Raw genomic sequence first — 22,040 nt, forward strand, 5'->3', positions numbered from 1 at the left:
TTTCCTGCTTTCTCCTCTAAGGTTTTGATGGTTTCCTGTCTCACATTCAGGTCCTTTATCCATTTTGAGTTTATTTTTGTGAATGGTGTGAGAAAGTGGTCTAGTTTCAACCTTCTGCATGTTGCTGTCCAGTTCTCCCAGCACCATTTGTTAAAGAGACTGTCTTTTTTCCATTGGATGTTCTTTCCTGCTTTGTCAAAGATGAGTTGGCCATACGTTTGTGGGTCTAGTTCTGGGGTTTCTATTCTATTCCATTGGTCTATGTGTCTGTTTTTATGCCAATACCATGCTGACTTGATGATGACAGCTTTGTAGTAGAGGCTAAAGTCTGGGATTGTGATGCCTCCTGCTTTGGTCTTCTTCTTCAAAATTACTTTGGCTGTTCGGGGCCTTTTGTGGTTCCATATGAATTTTAGGATTGCTTGTTCTAGTTTCGAGAAGAATGCTGGTGCAATTTTGATTGGGATTGCATTGAATGTGTAGATAGCTTTGGGTAGTATTGACATTTTGACAATATTTATTCTTCCAATCCATGAGCAGGGAATGTCTTTCCATTTCTTTATATCTTCTTCAATTACCTGCATAAGCTTTCTATAGTTTTCAGCATACAGATCTTTTACATCTTTGGTTAGATTTATTCCTAGGTATTTTATGCTTCTTGGTGCAATTGTGAATGGGATCAGTTTCTTCATTTGTCTTTCTGTTGCTTCATTGTTAGTGTATAAGAATGCAACTGATTTCTGCACATTGATTTTGTATCCTGCAACTTTGCTGAATTCATGTATCAGTTCTAGCAGACTTTTGGTGGAGTCTATCGGATTTTCCATGTATAATATCATGTCATCTGCAAAAAGCGAAAGCTTGACTTCATCTTTGCCAATTTTGATGCCTTTGATTTCCTTTTGTTGTCTGATTGCTGATGCTAGAACTTCCAGCACTATGTTAAACAAGAGCGGTGACAGTGGGCATCCCTGTCGTGTTCCTGATCTCAGGGAAAAAGCTCTCAGTTTTTCCCCGTTGAGGATGATGTTAGCTGTGGGCTTTTCATAAATGGCCTTTATAATCTTTAAGTATGTTCCTTCTATCCCGACTTTCTCAAGGGTTTTTATTAAGAAAGGGTGCTGGATTTTGTCAAAGGCCTTTTCTGCATCGATTGACAGGATCATATGGTTCTTCTCTTTTTTTTTGTTAATGTGATGTATCACGTTGATCGATTTGCGAATGTTGAACCAGCCCTGCATCCCAGGAATGAATCCCACTTGATCATGGTGAATAATTCTTTTTATATGCTGTTGAATTCGATTAGCTAGTATCTTATTAAGAATTTTTGCATCCATATTCATCAGGGATATTGGCCTGTAGTTCTCTTTTTTTACTGGGTCTCTGTCTGGTTTAGGAATCAAAGTAATACTGGCTTCATAGAATGAGTCTGGAAGTTTTCCTTCCCTTTCTATTTCTTGGAATAGCTTGAGAAGGATAGGTATTATCTCTGCTTTAAATGTCTGGTAGAACTCCCCTGGGAAGCCATCTGGTCCTGGACTCTTATTTGTTGGGAGATTTTTGATGACCGATTCAATTTCTTCGCTGGTTATGGGTCTGTTCAAGCTTTCTATTTCCTCCTGATTGAGTTTTGGAAGAGTGTGGGTGTTTAGAAATTTGTCCATTTCTTCCAGGTTGTCCAATTTGCTGGCATATAATTTTTCATAGTATTCCCTGATAATTGTTTGTATCTCTGAGGGATTGGTTGTAATCATTCCATTTTCATTCATGATTTTATCTATTTGGGTCATCTCCCTTTTCTTTTTGAGAAGCCTGGCTAGAGGTTTGTCAATTTTGTTTATTTTTTCAAAAAACCAACTCTTGGTTTCGTTGATCTGCTCTACAGTTTTTTTAGATTCTATATTGTTTATTTCTGCTCTGATCTTTATTATTTCTCTTCTTCTGCTGGGTTTAGGCTGCCTTTGCTGTTCTGCTTCTATTTCCTTTAGGTGTGCTGTTAGATTTTGTATTTGGGATTTTTCTTGTTTCTTGAGATAGGCCTGGATTGCAATGTATTTTCCTCTCAGGACTGCCTTCGCTGCATCCCAAAGCGTTTGGATTGTTGTATTTTCATTTTCGTTTGTTTCCATGTATATTTTAATTTCTTCTCTAATTGCCTGGTTGACCCACTCATTCGTTAGTAGGGTGTTCTTTAACCTCCATGCTTTTGGAGGTTTTCCAGACTTTTTCCTGTGGTTGATTTCAAGCTTCATAGCATTGTGGTCTGAAAGTATGCATGGTATAATTTCAATTCTTGTAAACTTATGAAGGGCTGTTTTGTGACCCAGTATATGATCTATCTTGGAGAATGTTCCATGTGCACTCGAGAAGAAAGTATATTCTGTTGCTTTGGGATGCAGAGTTCTAAATATATCTGTCAAGTCCATCTGATCCAATGTATCATTCAGGGCCCTTGTTTCTTTATTGACTGTGTGTCTAGATGATCTATCCATTTCTGTAAGTGGGGTGTTAAGGTCCCCTGCAATGACCACATTCTTATCAATGAGGTTGCTTATGTTTATGAGTAATTGTTTTATATATCTGGGGGCTCGGGTATTTGGCGCATAGACATTTATAATAGTTAGCTCTTCCTGGTGGATAGACCCTGTGATTATTATATAATGCCCTTCTTCATCTCTTGTTACAGCCTTTAATTTAAAGTCTAGTTTGTCTGATATAAGTATGGCTACTCCAGCTTTCTTTTGGCTTCCAGGAGCATGATAAATAGTTCTCCATCCCCTCACTCTCAATCTAAAGGTGTCCCCAGATCTAAAATGAGTCTCTTGTAGACAGCAAATAGATGGGTCTTGCTTTTTATCCATTCTGATACCCTATGTCTTTTAGTTGGCGCATTTAATCCATTTACATTCAGTGTTATTATAGAAAGATATGGGTTTAGAGTCATTGTGATGTCTGTATGTTTTATGCTTGTAGTGATGTCTCTGGTACTTTGTCTCACAGGATCCCCCTTAGGATCTCTTGTAGGGCTGGTTTCGTGGTGACAAATTCCTTCAGTTTTTGTTTGTTTGGGAAGACCTTTATCTCTCCTTCTATTCTAAATGACAGACTTGCTGGATAAAGGATTCTCGGCTGCATATTTTTTCTGTTTAGCACACTGTAGATATCGTGCCAAGCCTTTCTGGCCTGCCAAGTTTCAAAGGAGAGATCAGTCACGAGTCTTATAGGTCTCCCTTTATATGTGAGGGCACGTTTATCCCTTGCTGCTTTCAGAATTTTCTCTTTATCCTTGTATTTTGCCAGTTTCACTATGATATGTCGTGCAGAAGATCGATTCAAGTTACGTCTGAAGGGAGTTCTCTGTGCCTCTTGGATTTCAATGCCTTTTTCCTTCCCCAGTTCAGGGAAGTTCTCAGCTATAATTTGTTCAAGTACCCCTTCAGCACCTTTCCCTCTCTCTTCCTCCTCTGGGATACCAATTATGCGTATATTATTTTTTTTTAGTGTATCACTTAGTTCTCTAATTTTCCCCTCATACTCCTGGATTTTTTTATCTCTCTTTCTTTCAGCTTCCTCTTTCTCCATAACTTTATCTTCTAGTTCACCTATTCTCTCCTCTGCCTCTTCAAGCCGAGCCATCGTGGATTCCATTTTGTTTTACATTTCGTTTAAAGCGTTTTTCAACTCCTCGTGACTGTTCCTTAGTCCCTCGATCTTTGTGGCAAGAGATTCTCTGCTGTCCTGTATACTGTTTTCAAGCCCAGCGATTAATTTTATGACTATTATTCTAAATTCACTTTCTGTTATATTATTTAAATCCTTTTTGATCAGTTCATTAGCTGTTGTTATTTCCTGGAGATTCTTCTGAGGGGAATTCTTCCGTTTGGTCATTTTGGAGAGTCCCTTGCGTGGTGGGGACCTGCAGTGCACTTCCCCTGTGCTGTGGTGTATAACTGGAGTTAGTGGGCGGGGCCGCAGTCCGACCCGATGTCTGCCCCCAGCCCACTGCTGGGGCCACAGTCAGACTGGTGTGTGCCTTCTCTTCCCCTCTCCTAGGGGCGGGCTTCACTGTGGGGTGGCGTGTCCCGTCTGGGCTACTTGCACACTGTCAGGCTTGTGTTGCTGGGGATCTGGCGTATTAGCTGGGGTGGGTAGGCAAGGTGCACGGGGGGGTGGAGGGGCAGGCTTAGCTCGCTTCTCCTTAGGTGATCCACTTCAGGAGGAGCCCTGTGGCAGCGGGAGGGAGTCAGATCCGCTGCCGGAGGTTTGGCTTCGCAGAAGCACAGAGTTGGGTGTTTGCGCGGAGCGAGCAAGTTCCCTGGCAGGAACTGGTTCCCTTTGGGATTTTGGCTGGGGGATGGGCAGGGGAGATGGCGCTGGCGCCTTTGTTCCCCGCCAAGCTGAGCTCTGCCCAAGTCTGTTACCTGTTTTCTTGATAACTGGTTACCATTTGTTCTACTTCAAGTAATTTTACTCTTTTCCTTAAACTACAGATTCCAGCATATATTGAATGAACATTCCATGGTTGTACTTTGTAGACAGTTTCTTCATTGCTATGTTTATTGGTTTAATTGTCACAAGCTTAATTTAAAGACATTGTATTACCTGTGGATCCGTTTGTCAACTAGAAATGCTCCTTCATTTCACTTACAATTCATAATCTGTGCAAGCTGAGAAGCCTATATCAATAGTAATTTGTTAATTTTGTCATGTTAAAACTAACTAAAAATGACAACTACAGTCAGAATCATAATTATCAAATGAGAAAGAATGACGACTCATGACATATAAAGATTGAACTGAACTGAAGTTCCCCTCCCTAGGCCCAACTTTCATACCTTTTCAAAATTTGTTAAAAGGGGTGATGGTATTAAAAACAAAATAATTCCAGGAAAATGTTTTCTGTGCATTCAGGAACACCATGTGTTACAAATATTAATTTAACACAAAATTAAAATGACTTAAGATCTGGCTATACCAATTCCATGTTACCCAAAAAACTACTGGATGCAGATTGTTATTTAAGTCTGAGATTCATTGCCAATAATATATAAACTTAAACATTCTTATTAAATTCAAAGCAAGAAAAAAAAACAATCAATACTAATATTCAACTATCTGCTGTCAACAAGAGACTGATTTTAGCTTTAAACAAACACATCTGAAAGTAAAGTGCTGGAAAATAATAGTCCACAAAAATATAACCGAAAAAGAGCAGGAGTGACCATTCTTACATAAAATACGTAAAAATTTGTAAAGAGAAAAAAGGTCATTAAAAATGATAAGGGGATTGATTCCTTGTGAGATTATAATTATAAATATGTATATTTCCAACACTGGAGCAACGAAATATGTAAAGCAAATAATATATCTGAAGGAAGAATTAGAAGGCAATGTAATAGTAGTAGGTATGTTAGTAGCCACTTTTTAACAATGGATAGATCATCCAGACAGCAAATAAAGACTGGACTTGAAAAACACAATAGACCAAATGGACCCAAAAGACATATGCCAAAGAGTCTGTCAAGTAGTAGCAGAATGCAGGGGTCCTGGGTGGCTCAGTTGGTTAAGCGTCTGACTTTGGCTCAGGTCATGATCTCAACGTTTGTGGGTTTGAGCCCCGTGTTGGGCTCTGTGCTGACAGCTCACAGCCTGGAGCCTGCTTTGGATTCTGTGTCTTCCTCTTTCTCTGCCCCTCCCTCGTTCACACTCTTTATCACTCAAAAAGAAACATTTAAAAAATAGTAGCAGAATACATATTCTTCTCAATCATACACAAAACAGGTCATATGTTAGGACATAAACCAAATTTTGAAAATTTAAGAAAATTAAAGCCCATATCAAATATCTTTTTGACTGCAATGGTATGAAACTGGAAATCCATCATAATAAAACTGGAAAATTCATAAACATGTGGAAAGTAAGCAACAGATTCCTAAACAACCAATGAGTCAGTAAGAAATCAATGGGGAAAACAAAAAAGTGTCTTGAGCAAATGAAAATGAAAATACAAGAAACCAAAATTTACTGGATACAGCAAAAGCAGTATTTAGAGTAAAGCTGTACCGCTGGGAGCCTGAGACAATGGCAGAGTGTGAGGATCCTAAGCTCACCTCATCCCCCTGATACATCTAACCCAGAAAATGACTCAAAGCCCCAGAACAGTCTTTCCAGTTAATCGCAGAGGAGGCCATATCAGAAAACAGTAGGAGGGTCAGATAACCCATTAGGAACCAAATCTCTGTCAAGACTAATTGCAAATAGGGATAACAGAAGCACAGAGAAGGGAAAGGAAGGGACCTCACTCAAAGCCCCCAAGACTTGAGTAACCTGCAGTCAGAAGACCAGTACATAATATTTGGCTTTGAAAACCAGTAGGACTTAACTGCTTGAGTTTTTACAAGCAGGGTGACTTAACTCCAGATACTTTAAAACTCAGCGCACTTGGCTCTTAGAGAACTGGAGGGTGACTGGAATCCCTACCCAGGAAAAGACAGCAAAACAAACAACACTGTTGAGACACAGCATAGAGGCAGCAGTTTCAAAAGTTCCTGGGGTACGTGGGAAAGTTTTTTTGCTAATCTCAGGACATGCCCCATTCCACATGCGGCCCTTCACAGTGGTGCCTGACAGCAGGCAGCCCCAAGAGTGACCACTACTCCAAAGTCACTCCTGCCTTGGGGAGAGGTAAAGCTAACCAGACATGGTTCGGTTCTATGACAGCCCCAATAGAGGACTCACAGGCAGACATCTGGTCTGACTGCCACAAAGGGAGCCACTGCATATGAGTAGGCTGAAGGCAAACACAGCTCAGCTACAGGAGTAGGGTGCATGCAACAAACACAGAAGACACCCCCTGTAGTGCCAGGGTGATCAGGGCGCATCAAACTGCAGGGCACTACAGGACCTGTTCTTCATAAGACCCCTACTTTCAAGAGTAGGAGATGGAGCTGACTTTCCTAACACAGAGAAACAGACACAAAGAGTGAGACAAAATGAGGAGACAGAGGAATATGATCCAAGTGAAACAATAGGACAAAACCATAGTAAAAGTGCTAGCTGGCCCAGAGATGAGAATATGCCTCACAGAGAATTCAAAGTAATGGTAAGAAAGATAACCAATGGATTTGAGAAAAGAGTGGAGGACACTAGTCAGAGCTCCAACAAAGAGAGAGAACATATAAAAAAAAAAATAACCAATCAGAGATAAGAACTCAGTGAAATTAAAAAAATAAATAAATAAACTAGAGGAAATCGATGGCAAATTACAGGAAGCAGAAGATGGATTCACAAGCTGAAAGACAGTAAAGCAACACAGAAAGCAACCAAGCTGGACCCAAATCAAAGACAGGAAGAAGAAGAATAGGTTAAGGGAACTCAGGGACACCATCACACGTAACAACATTTGCATTATGGGATCCCAGAAGGAAAAGAGAGAGAAAGGGAACATAAAACTGAAGGAAGCAGAAATCCTGAGTCATACTCAAAAGCTAACATCATACTCAACCAGGAGACACTGAGGGTTTTGTTGTTGTTGTTGTTGCTGCTGTTGTTATTGTTGTTGTTGTTGTCGTCATTTTGTAAAGTCAGTAAAAAGATCAGGATGTCCAATGTCACCACTTTTATCCAACAAAGTACTGAAAATACTAACCAAAGCAATTGGGCAAGAAAATGAGATAAAGGCATGTAAGTTGGTAAGGAAGAAGTAACTTTCCCTATTTGCAGATGACACGATGTGATGACACAGAAAACCCTAAATATTCCTCCCCCCCCAAAAAAAAACCTATTAAAACTAGTAAATGAATTCAGCAAAGTCACAGAATACAAATTGATATACAGACATCTGTTGCATACTATACACTAATAATGAAGCACTGGAAAAAGAAAACAAGAAAACAGTCACATCTACAAGGCACCAAGAATAATAAAATATCTAGGAATAAAGAAGAGGTAAAAGACCAGTACTCCCAAAACTATAACGTATTGGTGAAAAGAAACTGAAGGAATCACAAACAAATGTAAAGATATTCCATGTTTACAGAGTAGAAAACCAATGTGGTTAACAGGTCTATACTATCCAACGCAATCTACAGATCTAAAGCAATCCCTATCAAAGTACCAACAGAACTAAAGCAACTAACCCTAAAGTTTGTACTGAACCACAAAAGACCCAAATAACCAAAACAGTCTTGAAAAGAAGAATAAACTGAAGGTATCAGAATCCTAGATTTCAAGATACACTACAAAGTTACATTAATCAAAATAGTGTGGTAATGGCACAAAACAGATGCATAGATCAATGGAAAAGAATAGAAACTCGGGAGATAAATCCATGCTTTTAGGGTCAATGTAACTTATGACAAAGGAGGCAAGAATATACAATAGGAAAAGGACAGTCTCTTCAACAAGTGGTGTTGGGGGGTGCACCTTGCTGGCTCAGTTAATACAGCATGCAACTTTGGGTGCAGAGATTACTTAAAATAAAATCTTTTCTCCCTCCCTCCCTCCCTCCCTCCCTCCCTCCCTCCCTCCCTCCCTTCCTTCCTTTTTTTTAAATGGGGTTGGATACAGTGGATAGCAACATGCACAAAAAAGAAAAAAGAAACTAGACCACTTTCTTATACCATACAGAAAAAAACAAAACTCTAAACGAATTAAGATCTAAATGTGAGATCTGAAACTGTAAAATTCCTATAAGAAAACATAGCTAGTAATGTCTTTGACATTAGCCATAGAAATATTTTTTCTAGGGATGTCTCCTTTAGCAAGGGAAACAAAAGCAAAATTAAGCTATTGGGATTACACCAAAGTAAAAATGTTTTACACAGCTAAAGAAAGTGTCCATAAAGAAAAAGGTAACCTACTGAATGGGAGAATATATTTAACAAAACATATGCAATAAAAGGTTAATATCCAAACATATAAAGAACTTATAAATATGACCTCAGAAAGAGTAACAGCCCAATTAAAAATAGGCAAGGAATCTAAATAGAAATTTTTGTGAAGACTACATTATAGATGGCAATATATAGAAATATGTGAAGATGCTCAACATCACTCATCATCAGGGAACTTCAAATCAAAACCATGATGAGATATCACCATTAAAGTTAACAATCCAGGGAACAGATGCTGGTGAGCATGTGGAGAAAGGGGAACCCTCTTGCACTGCTGGTGGGAATGCAAACTGGTGTAGACACTCTGGAAAATAGTATCAAGGTTCCTCAAAAAGTCAAAAATAGAATGACCCTATGACCTAGAAACTGCACTACTAGGTATTTACCCAAAGAATACGAAAATACTGATTTGAAGGGACACATGCAACCTGAAATTTATAGCAACATTATCTACAATAATAACTAAATTATGGAAAGAGCCCAATGTCCATTGACTGATAAATGGATAAAGAAGATATGGTATACATATACAATGAAATATTACTCAGTCATTAAAAAAAGAATGAATCTTGCCACTTGTAACAATGTGAATAGAGCTATAGACTATTATGCTAAGCAAAATAAGTCAGTCAGAGAAAAACTAATACTGTATGGTGTCAGTCACATGTGGAATTTAAGAAACAAAACAAATGAACACAGCAAGGAAGAGACTGAAAGAGAGTGGCAAACCAAGAATCAGACTCTTAACTCTAAAGAACAAACTGATGATTACCAGATGGGAGGAGTGTGGGGAATGAGTGAAAAAGATGATGGGGATTAAGGAGTGCACTTGGTGTGATGAGCACTGAGTTGTGTGTAGAATTGTTGAATCATTAGATAGTATACCTGAAACGAATATAACACTGTATGTTAACTGACTGCAATTTAAATATTAAATTTTAAGGAATTTAAAAATTACTTGAAACTGTAATAGTTCTAGAAGAAAACACAGAAAAATGCTTCTTAAGACCGGCAGTGATTTTTTTTGGATATGACAAAATAGCAAAAGCAACAAAAGCAAAATAAATTAAAAAAAAAAAAAAAAAGGGATTTTCTCAAACTAAAAACTCTCCTTAGTAAGGGAAACAAAGAGACAGCCTTCAGAATGGGAAAATACATGCTAAGCATATATCTGATAAGGAGTTAATATCCAAAATATAGAAAGAACTCAAACAACTCATCAGCAAGAAAATAACCCAAGTAGAAATAATGGATAAAGGATCTGAATAGACATTTTCCAAAGACACACAATGGCCAACAATAGTGTGAAAAGATTTTCAACATCACCAACCATCATGGAAATGCAAATGAAAGCAATATTTTAAACATAATTTATTGTCAAATTGGTTTCCGTACGAAAACAGACACATAAACCAATGGAATGGAAGAGAGACCCCAGAATTGGGCCCACAAATGTATGGTCAACTAATCTTTGACAAAGCATGAAAACAATATATTTTCACCTACCATTGTTAGATGGGCCACTGTGAAAAAGGTAAGTATTGACAAAGATGTATAAAGCAAAGAGTACCTTTGTGCACTATTAATGGCAATGTAGATTTGTACAGCCATTATGAAAACACTGAAGGTAACTCAAAAAGCAACTATCATAGGAAACACTCAGAAATTTCTTCTGAGTATATTTCTAGAGGGAATGAAATCATCATGTGCACTCCTGCAGGAGATACCTGCACTCCTATATCACTGCAGTATTATTCACAATAGTCACACAACGAACACAACCTAAGTATCTACTGATGAATAAGTAGATAACGAAAATGTGGAATATTAGTCAGCCTTAGAAAAGAAGGCAGTGTTATCCTTTGAGACAATATGGATGAAACTGGAGGACATTATGCAAGTGATATGTCAAAGACTGAAAAATAATTCCTGTGTGCTCTCATTTATAAGTGAAATTCTAAAAACCAAATCTTAACAGGCAGAGAGTATAATTGTTTTTACCAGGAAACAGGGGACAGGGGAAAGGAAAACATGTTGGTGAAAGGATACAAGATTCTGTCTTCACAGGATAAATAAGTTCAGGATATCTAATGTGCAACAGGATGACTACAGATAATACCGTATTTCATACTTGATATGCTATGTATTGGTTTGTATACCTAAAATTTGCTGAGTGTAGATCTTAATTGTTCTCTCTTTAACACTCACAAAAGTTAATTAACTATGTGGGTGATGTTAATTAGCTTGAATGTGGTAATTATTTCCCAATGTGTATGTATATGAAAACACCATATTGTATACCTTAGGCTTATTTATCAGTTATCGCTCAGTAAACCCAAAAGACAAAAGATGCACCAGAGAGCTCACTCACTCTCTCTGCTTCTTCATATACCAATGAAAAGCCATGTGAGATCATAGTGAAAAGGCAGTCATCTACAAGCTAGAGAGGCCTCACCACAAAACAATACAGCTGACACCATGGTCATGGACTTACAGCCTCCTGCCCTGTGAGAAAATAAATGTCTGTTATTTAAGCCATCTAGTCTGTTATTTTGTTATCACAGCCAGAGTAGACTAATACAACATGTCAACAGAGCATTTTTCATTTTCGTTCACACTTCATTTTGCAAAATAACATTTCTGATTTTACTTATTTACATGTCTACCTAAATGGCATTTTGAAAAGTGTACTATAGGAGACATATCACCAGCAAGCACTGAAAGGAAAAGAAGTACAAAGTGAAGAGATGTGTTTGGAGTTTCAAAATTGTACTGAAAGAAAATATGCAGCTGTACACATCCATATATTTTATTAAAAGCTCTCAGCTATTATTTATTCAAACATTGTTTCTGTCTCTTTCTCTTTCCTCTTCTTCTGGGACTTCTATTTTGCATATTGATGTAGTCCCTTGGCTACTTTACTTTAGTTCATTTTTTATTTTCTTCCATTTTTCAGACTAGCTAATAGCAAGGGACCTACTACCTCCAAGTTCACTGATTCTCTATACTGCTTATTCAAATGTGATGACAAGCTCCTTAAGTGAACTTTTCAGTTTATGCCCTTTTTGCCAGCATGACATCTTCTTGGTTTCTTTTTGTAATTTATGTATCTTTACTGGCATTCATAATTTATCATAGTATTGTTTTGCTATTTTCATTTATCTCTTTGAGGACATAGTTGACTTAAAATCTTTCTCTAGAAATTCCAGTATCTGAGCTTCCTGTAGTTTGCATCCCTTTTTTGTATGACATAATTTTTGTTTCTTTGTACAGCAGGTTTATTTTATGTTAAAAACTGGATATTGTGAATATGATAATGTGAATCTTTTTTTTTTTTTTTTTTTTTTTTTTAATATATGAAATTTACTGTCAAATTGGTTTCCATACAACACCCAGTGCTCATCCCAAAAGGTGCCCTCCTCAATACCCATCACCCACCCTCCACTCCCTCCCACCCTGCCCTCCCTCCCACCCCCCATCAACCCTCAGTTTGTTCTCAGTTTTTAACAGTCTCTTATGCTTTGGCTCTCTCCCACTCTAACCTCTTTTTTTTTTTTTTTTCCTTCCCCTCCCCCATGGGTTTCTGTTACATTTCTCAGGATCCACATAAGAGTGAAACCATATGGTATCTGTCTTTCTCTGTATGGCTTATTTCACTTAGCATCACACTCTCCAGTTCCATCCATGTTGCTACAAAAGGCCATATTTCATTTTTTCTCATTGCCACGTAGTATTCCATTGTGTATATAAACCACAATTTCTTTATCCATTCATCAGTTGATGGACATTTAGGCTCTTTCCATAATTTGGCTATTGTTGAGAGTGCTGCTATAAACATTGGGGTACAGGTGCCCCTATGCATCAGTACTCCTGTATCCCTTGGATAAATTCCTAGCAGTGCTATTGCTGGGTCATAGGGTAGGTCTATTTTTAATTTTCTGAGGAACCTCCACACTGCTTTCCAGAGCGGCTGCACCAATTTGCATTCCCACCAACAGTGCAAGAGGGTTCCCGTTTCTCCACATCCTCTCCAGCATCTATAGTCTCCTGATTTCTTCATTTTGGCCACTCTGACTGGCGTGAGGTGGTATCTGAGTGTGGTTTTGATTTGTATTTCCCTGATAAGGAGCGACGTTGAACATCTTTTCATGTGCCTGTTGGCCATCCGGATGTCTTCTTTAGAGAAGTGTCTATTCATGTTTTCTGCCCATTTCTTCACTGGGTTATTTGTTTTTCGGGTGTGGAGTTTGATGAGCTCTTTATAGATTTTGGATACTAGCCCTTTGTCCGATGTGTCATTTGCAAATATCTTTTCCCATTCCGTTGGTTGCCTTTTAGTTTTGTTGGTTGTTTCCTTTGCTGTGCAGAAGCTTTTTATCTTCATAAGGTCCCAGTAATTCACTTTTGCTTTTAATTCCCTTGCCTTTGGGGATGTGCCGAGTAAGAGATTGCTACGGCTGAGGTCAGAGAGGTCTTTTCCTGCTTTCTCCTCTAAGGTTTTGATGGTTTCCTGTCTCACATTCAGGTCCTTTATCCATTTTGAGTTTATTTTTGTGAGTGGTGTGAGAAAGTGGTCTAGTTTCAACCTTCTGCATGTTGCTGTCCAGTTCTCCCAGCACCATTTGTTAAAGAGACTGTCTTTTTTCCATTGGATGTTCTTTCCTGCTTTGTCAAAGATGAGTTGGCCATACGTTTGTGGGTCTAGTTCTGGGGTTTCTATTCTATTCCATTGGTCTATGTGTCTGTTTTTATGCCAATACCATGCTGTCTTGATGATGACAGCTTTGTAGTAGAGGCTAAAGTCTGGGATTGTGATGCCTCCTGCTTTGGTCTTCTTCTTCAAAATTACTTTGGCTATTCGGGGCCTTTTGTGGTTCCATATGAATTTTAGGATTGCTTGTTCTAGTTTCGAGAAGAATGCTGGTGCAATTTTGATTGGGATTGCATTGAATGTGTAGATAGCTTTGGGTAGTATTGACATTTTGACAATATTTATTCTTCCAATCCATGAGCAGGGAATGTCTTTCCATTTCTTTATATCTTCTTCAATTACCTGCATAAGCTTTCTATAGTTTTCAGCATACAGATCTTTTACATCTTTGGTTAGATTTATTCCTAGGTATTTTATGCTTCTTGGTGCAATTGTGAATGGGATCAGTTTCTTCATTTGTCTTTCTGTTGCTTCATTGTTAGTGTATAAGAATGCAACTGATTTCTGCACATTGATTTTGTATCCTGCAACTTTGCTGAATTCATGTATCAGTTCTAGCAGACTTTTATGATTACAACCAATCCCTCAGAGATACAAACAATTATCAGGGAATACTATGAAAAATTATATGCCAGCAAATTGGACAACCTGGAAGAAATGGACAAATTTCTAAACACCCACACTCTTCCAAAACTCAATCAGGAGGAAATAGAAAGCTTGAACAGACCCATAACCAGCGAAGAAATTGAATCGGTCATCAAAAATCTCCCAACAAATAAGAGTCCAGGACCAGATGGCTTCCCAGGGGAGTTCTACCAGACATTTAAAGCAGAGATAATACCTATCCTTCTCAAGCTATTCCAAGAAATAGAAAGGGAAGGAAAACTTCCAGACTCATTCTATGAAGCCAGTATTACTTTGATTCCTAAACCAGACAGAGACCCAGTAAAAAAAGAGAACTACAGGCCAATATCCCTGATGAATATGGATGCAAAAATTCTTAATAAGATACTAGCTAATCGAATTCAACAGCATATAAAAAGAATTATTCACCATGATCAAGTGGGATTCATTCCTGGGATGCAGGGCTGGTTCAACATTCGCAAATCGATCAACGTGATACATCACATTAACAAAAAAAAAGAGAAGAACCATATGATCCTGTCAATCGATGCAGAAAAGGCCTTTGACAAAATCCAGCACCCTTTCTTAATAAAAACCCTTGAGAAAGTCGGGATAGAAGGAACATACTTAAAGATCATAAAGGCCATTTATGAAAAGCCCACAGCTAACATCATCCTCAACGGGGAAAAACTGAGAGCTTTTTCCCTGAGATCAGGAACACGACAGGGATGCCCACTGTCACCGCTGCTGTTTAACATAGTGCTGGAAGTTCTAGCCTCAGCAATCAGACAACAAAAGGAAATCAAAGGCATCAAAATTGGCAAAGATGAAGTCAAGCTTTCGCTTTTTGCAGATGACATGATATTATACATGGAAAATCCGATAGACTCCACCAAAAGTATGATAATGTGAATCTAATAGAAACAGATTCTCTGCCCTCTGCAGGGTTTTTTCTGTTGTTGCTGCTGCTTATTCAGGGTTGTTGATTCTTTGAGGAACTGCTTCGCCAGGCTGCCCATGACTCTGCATTAGATTTCACTTTCCAGGTTTTCCTAGTTATTTTGTTGTTGTTGTTCTATGCTCTACTATCTTTTGCCTGAGATGCAGGTTGCGAGTATCTTTGTCTTTAGGCGCTTGCAACAAATGCCACCTCACAGTGTACCCTGCCCTACTCTTAGATGGGCAAAACAAAGGTAAGGAGACCCTTGAGCTGATCCCTAAGGGAATCCACAAACAAGTCAAAACAGGAAAGTACAATTCTTTAACACTAAGATCCATATTTCTCGTTTGCACCAGAACTTGCAACAGGAATTTTATCTCCATTGCTGCCACTACACTGTAGATTGGATGTCTATAGACAGGTTAAGTTAAAAAGTCACGTGCTTTCTTACCAAAAATCAATAGCTTTTTTATTCATTAAAGGTTCTATGGTATTTTGGGGTTTTTATTAGATTCAGGCTACATAAAACCCAATTCTGATGGTTTTTCTTTCCCAGTTCAATTACTGCTTTATTGGAAGTGTGGAATTTGGGAATTCCCTACCCCATGATATTTGGTTATATGTCTCCTTAACAACCTAATGAATTTTTTATTTAACCTAGTGAAGTTTACTGATGTTACAGACACTTTTTGAAATTTATTTTTGTCTAGCAAGGTTTTATTCTACACTCTTTTTATCTTATTCTGCACTATTTTATCAAAATAATTGACTATAAATGTACATGCTGTGAGGATTACGAAGAAGACTAGGAACTGCCTTCTTAATTACAGATGAGAACAGAGAACCCAAAAAAGCCATTCTTATGGTAAAGGTGGTAGATTAAGGGGAAATACTAGATATTTTCTATTTCTGCAGCAAAAAAAAAGTCCATCTAGAATTAATGTTAGCTAGCCAAATGGATATTAGGCTCTTTACAATTATAGTAACTATTCCTAAGCCTTGGAGAGGAGTGTCTAAGTGATAGACCAAAAGTTTTCCTGCAACAGAACTCAAGAGAATGCAGCAGAAATCCCTTCTATAGAAACATAAGGAATATAGATCTATGAAGTTAGTCCTCCTTACTTATTATGGTTTTACTTTAAAAATATTATCAGGAAAAAAAATTAAATTAAAAAAAATATTATTAGGGTATGCCAATGAACTTTATTTATTTTCAAAGAAATGTTAATGACCTTGAGGAATTTTCATATTACACTGGTGGAAAGTAGAATACAAGATGTCGTTTTCATAACAAACTAATTATTATGTCCCTTCTTGAATTGCAGATTTTATATTAAAATGCCGATAACTATAAATTTAATTCAAAATTTTTATAGCACTAGAAATTAGTAATTTTAACCCAAAGTCTAATATATATTGGACAGATTTTTTTCATTATTTAAAACTCAGTCACTTAATACAGGGGACATACAGGAAAATAGAAATCTGAAAATAGAAAATACCCTTTTTGTATCTTTCCTTTTATTAAAAAAAAAAAAAAAAAGAAGTACAATCAGTCTACTTGCTTATTGGGTAGGATATTTATAAGATAGTTACAACATTTCATTTGCTGTCTGCAAATAAAATCCAGTATTTCTGCACTTGATAGAAATAGTGTTTAAAATATACAAAGATAAATTCCTAGTTACAGTAGATTCTGCAAACTGAATATCATATCCTCCCCAAATGCCTTTTATACTTTAAAATATATACACACACACATTTCAATATATAAGATATAAAATATTCATGTTTTATATACACAAACATTTTGAGACATATATGTGGCTCTCAACTACAATTTCATTAGAGACTAATCTGTCTTGCAGTCTCAAAATGGAAATTAGTACTAACGACCATTAGTGCAGCAAAAAAATATATTTCTATTCCACCACTATTATTGGTAAATAATAGAATTAAGTTATTATATCAATTAAAAGATAATAACAAACATTTGCAAACTTTAAAAATTTCCGCACTACATAAAAAAAGAATTATTTCTAAAAATCATTATTAATATTAGTTTTTATACTATTTCACCCAACTCAAGTTTAGAAGGGATAAGAATACACCCTTAAATATCTTACAAGAAGCTTGAATAAAAAACTGCAGGATTAAATAAACATTTAATATGAATTCATCTGAAACTCAACCAAAATCTTTTTTTATAAATATTCTACAAAATTAGTAGTTAGAAACGTAATACCAAAATTATACTTTTTGTTAAACATTTATTGAAAACTTACTGTCTCTTAGAAGCTTAGTTATAAATTGTGTATATACCAGTAACTAAGATTCAAATGGTTCCTCTTTTAACAAAGCTATAGTTAAGGAAAGAAATTAACAAAGCAGAAATGTCTTAGATTATTTAAAAAAATAATAATAATCCTGGGCACTTTCAGAATTTAAAAAGGTAACACAGAAGTAGAAAATAATTAAAATCTTGATACTTTCATTCAGAAGCATGGGATAATGGCATCAACTAAATTGTAGAAACAGAAATGGAGAAAAATTAATGACACAAATTGATAACAGCTGAAACGTAAAAGAAATGAGGGAAAGAATGTTTTAGATAGATAATATAAGAACTTATAGAAAAATGGTAGCAAAGGGATGAATTTGAGGAGTATAGTGATGTTCATTGGAACTTCCTACTTTCTCTTGAGAAGCTCGTGAGGTGAGTACTCACAGATGTTAACTAAATTTATTGTGCTTATTATATAAATTTATTATATTTTGCAATATATACAAATAGGTAATCATTATATGTACACCTGAATCTAATATAATGTTGTATGTCAACTATATCTCATTTAAAAAAAAAAAAAAAGAAAGAAAGAAACTCAAGAGGAAAAAAAGGATAGCAGACATTTGATATGTAGTTCAGGGACCTAATGATGAATAGATTTGAATGATCACTTTGGAATGATACATGAAGAAAGAAAAGGGACCTCTGTCTGAATCACTGAGTACTCTAACAACTAGAGGTCTATAGGATAAGAACAAAGGATACTGATATGTTAGTAGAAAAATCAAATAAAAGTGGAATGGCATAACCTAAAGTCAAATAATATTTCAGAATGGATGATGGAGTCAGTTTTACAAAATGCACCTAATAGGTTTGGCAATGTGTGGCAAGTGAAAACGAAATTTAGTAACAAGGAGGTATGACATCAGGTACCAACCAGTAGGGCAAAAGCTTGAATAAGGAAGAGTTACAAAGAGAAAAAAAAGAAAATACCTTAAAAGGCTCAATGCATTCAAATCGTGTTATTAAGACAAATGAAGAAATAAGTGCAAGTGGGATATCTAGGACTGAGTAAGCATGCACAAAAAAAAAAAAAAAAATAGAGAAAATAATCCCGTAGGTAGAAAAAAAAACGATGCAGCAAGCAAATAATAAGTAAGCAAATAAAGATCTTAAGCTATTAAATTTGAAGCAAACCTGAAGGGAATAAGCTTTAGACAGAAATAGAAAGACTATTTACAAAGGCAGAAGATGTACAGTTTTGGTGGTGATTTCTCAGGAAAAAAGAAACAAAAGAATTATGAATTAGGAAGTTGTCAGTGATGTCAGCAACATGCCAAATAAGAAAGCCCTCAACGTTAACAATTTGGCATCCATCCACAGACAAAAACATCCTCATAAGAACTTCTGGATTCAAGTAAGAAATTATTACACCGAAGGAGTGACTGAGAAGAGCCCAAGGATGGGAAAAGCATTTTTGACACAGCAGGTTTGCATCTGGATGGCTGATTTGCTGATTGCTGTCCTGGCTATGACCCCCAGAAGCTCTCTTCCGTGGAGGATTCAGTTACAACTGTGTTTTGTTCTGGTCCTGTCACCAACACCTCATGCCAAGGGTTCCAAGAGGAGTCAGCCCACCTGTGCATCAGGTAATTGACATACAGACTTTGGTCCTGATTGTAGACATAAAAATAGCCTATGAACCAGCGCCAGGCCGTGTTGGCCATGTCTGGGACGTACTGGAGCTACGTCCACCCAACTCAGTCAGACTGTTTTTGTGAAAGGGTCCAATGGCTGGGTTAAAGCATGTCCCAGTCAGTCTGTAAACACTCTTGCTGTTACAGGAACCTAGAAAGAGACATTCCCATCTGCATCCCTAGAGATCCTGAAAGGACACTACTTGCAGCTCCAGACCCTCTAATCTTGGTCAGGGATTACTTCAGCCCACCCAGTGACATGGCAGAGGACACACCATCTGTCCTTCCAGCAAAGATCTACACACTGCAAGCTGTGCTGTAGAAGTTGAGATAGCCCTTTGGTTCAGATCCAGTCCCTCCCAGCCATGGTCTAAAACCAACCCCGTCCTGCCAAGAACATGCACTAACCAGAGAGCAGACCTCCCAGAAGCCTGGTGAGAGCCATACTCATCTGCATACCTGGTTGTAGGCCCACTGTTTGAAGTCCTAACTGTGGACCCTGAGTGGACCCTTTCCCAGCACCATGCCACTGAACAACCTACTTGAGGTATGTCATCCACTCATGCATCATAATGGGTCCAAGCTCATCTTAACCCCTCACAGCAAGCCTGCCAACCATGAACCCAGTGCTGACCTTGCAATAGCCTTAACTGGCTCCAGTGCAGAACAACTACAATTTCAGAAGAAATCCCATCAGTTGGGGACAGGACAGGCAAAAGTTCTTACCTGCTAATACCAGTCTAGAAAGGTTGTAAGAGGTATCTACTCTTTCACATGTATACATACCAATAAAAGGCTACATGGGTCACAAATACCCAGTCACATAAGACAAAAGAAAGTAATAAATCTCCATTTGCTGAACTCAAAGAAATGGAGGTATATACTTTCCTGTCAAATAATTCAAATAATCAACTTTTAAGAAACAGAATGAAATCCAACAGGCAGAAAACTAAATGAAATCAGGAAAACAATACATAAAAAAATGAGAAGTATTGTATTTTGTAATAAAATTATTATAAAGATCATTAAAAGCCGTTGTTTCTTAATAAATAGAAACCATTTTTTAAAAAGCAGCCCACAGAAATCCTGGAACTGAACAATACAATCACAAAAGTGAAATATTCATTAGGGCTTCATAGAAGAGTAGAACATGCAGAAGAAATCAGCAAAATGAAACAAAGACTGTGTGAAAAATCTCGAAAGTGGAAACAAGTTAAAAGAGTGAAGAAAACCTACTTGAATTACGGGACGCCATAGAGTAAACAAACCCATCACATCATGGGATTCAGAAGGAGAAGACGATAAGAAAGGGATGGAAACTCACTTCAAGACAATACCTGAAAACTTCCCAAATCTTGAAATAGATATAGGAAGCTCGAAGGACCCTAAAGAAGATTACTGTTCAACACACAATTATCAAAATATTAACTCATGGGAAGTAATTTTGAAAGCAGCAAGGAAAACACGAGCCATTACATACTGATCAGACTATCAGTGGGTTTTGTCTGGAACAAAATAGTAGGCCAGGCCAAAGTGGGAAACACTCAAAGTGCTAAAAGAATTAACACTGACAAACAAAAATAATCTACTCAGCAAAACTGTACTTCAGAAATAAAGATGAGCTAATATTCTTCTCAAGTGCTTACAGAATATTCCCAGGATAGATCACATGTTGGGTCGCAACGCAAGCCGTAACAAATTTACAAGAGTAAATCACATGTACTACCTTTATTAACCACAATGTTCTGAAACTTGAAATCAATAATGAGTAAAACTGAAAATGTCCTAATACATAAAATTAAACATACCACTGAACAGTGGATCAAAGAAGTCCAAAGAGCCATCTGAAAGTATCCTTGGATAAACAGAAATGAAAATAGAACATGTCACAATTTTTAGAATATAGCAAACGTAGCTCCAAAAGAGAATTTGGGGGCAATAAATGCCTATATAAAGAAAAAAAATGTCAAATAAACAACGTATCTTTATACCTCAAAGACTAGGGGGAAAACTTTAAGCCCACAGAGTAGAAGGAAGAAAATAATGATTAGAGCAGTAATAATTAAATAGAGACTACAACAACAATTACAAAATACAGGTCCAAGAGTTTGTTTTGGTGAAAAATAATAAAATTGACAAACATATAGCTAGACAACCATGAAAAAAATAAATTCAATAGATAAGATTTTAAGTTAAAGAAGAAAAACCGCAACTGAAACCAGACCAACACAAGTTATCATATAGAGACAACTATGAATAATTATACCCTAACAAATTGTGTGACTTAAGAAACTAAAAAAATCCCCCCAAATACATAACCAACCAAGACTGAGTCATGAAGAAATAAAATACATGAGAAGATCAATACCACCTTAAGAGCTTGAAGCAGTACTCAAAACCCTCCCTTTAAAAAAGTCCTAAAACAGATAGTTTCACTGGTGAACTCTATCAAACCCTGAAAAAAGAATTACCACCAATCTTTAATAAACTCTTCTCAAAAAGTGAAGAGGAGTGAACGCTTCCAAGTGTTATAAGGCCAGCATAACCTGATACCAAAGTCAGGTAAAGATACAACCAGAAAAGAAAACTACAGGCTAATCCCTGAAAATACAGATACAATGATTCTCAACAAATTTAACCAAACCTAACTCAACAGCACATTAAAGGGATCATACACAGTAATCAAATGGGATAGCTCCTTGGAATGCAAAGGTAGTTTAATATTATAAATGCATAAAATTGACACACACACAAGTAGAATGCAGAAGTGTTTGTTTGACAGATCAAACTTTCTGATGAGCCCTGTGTGTTAATTATTCTTCAAAAAAGGTTTACAGATTTGGCAACGATTTTTTTTGGATATGATACCAGAAACACAAGCAACAAA

The 22,040-nt window shown here is 37.0% G+C and overlaps 1 protein-coding gene across 2 annotated transcripts in view; it reads left to right on the top strand.

The window, feature by feature from the left end:
- Positions 1 to 22,040, top strand: part of LOC145714920 (uncharacterized) — a 52,514-nt gene that overhangs the window by 22,988 nt on the left and 7,486 nt on the right. The window contains exons 2-3 of one of the 2 annotated variants that reach the window (XM_081794451.1): positions 15,526 to 15,590; positions 18,840 to 19,105. In XM_081794451.1, the coding sequence (XP_081650577.1) occupies positions 15,526 to 15,590; positions 18,840 to 19,105 (331 nt within the window). Of the gene's footprint in view, positions 1 to 15,481; positions 15,591 to 18,839; positions 19,106 to 22,040 lie in introns of those variants that run through there. The other variant, XR_014137057.1, reaches the window with a different exon arrangement.

This window comes from Panthera onca, chromosome Y, assembly GCF_046562875.1.
Source record: "Panthera onca isolate mPanOnc1 chromosome Y, mPanOnc1 haplotype 2, whole genome shotgun sequence".
Lineage (NCBI taxonomy): Eukaryota > Metazoa > Chordata > Mammalia > Carnivora > Felidae > Panthera > Panthera onca.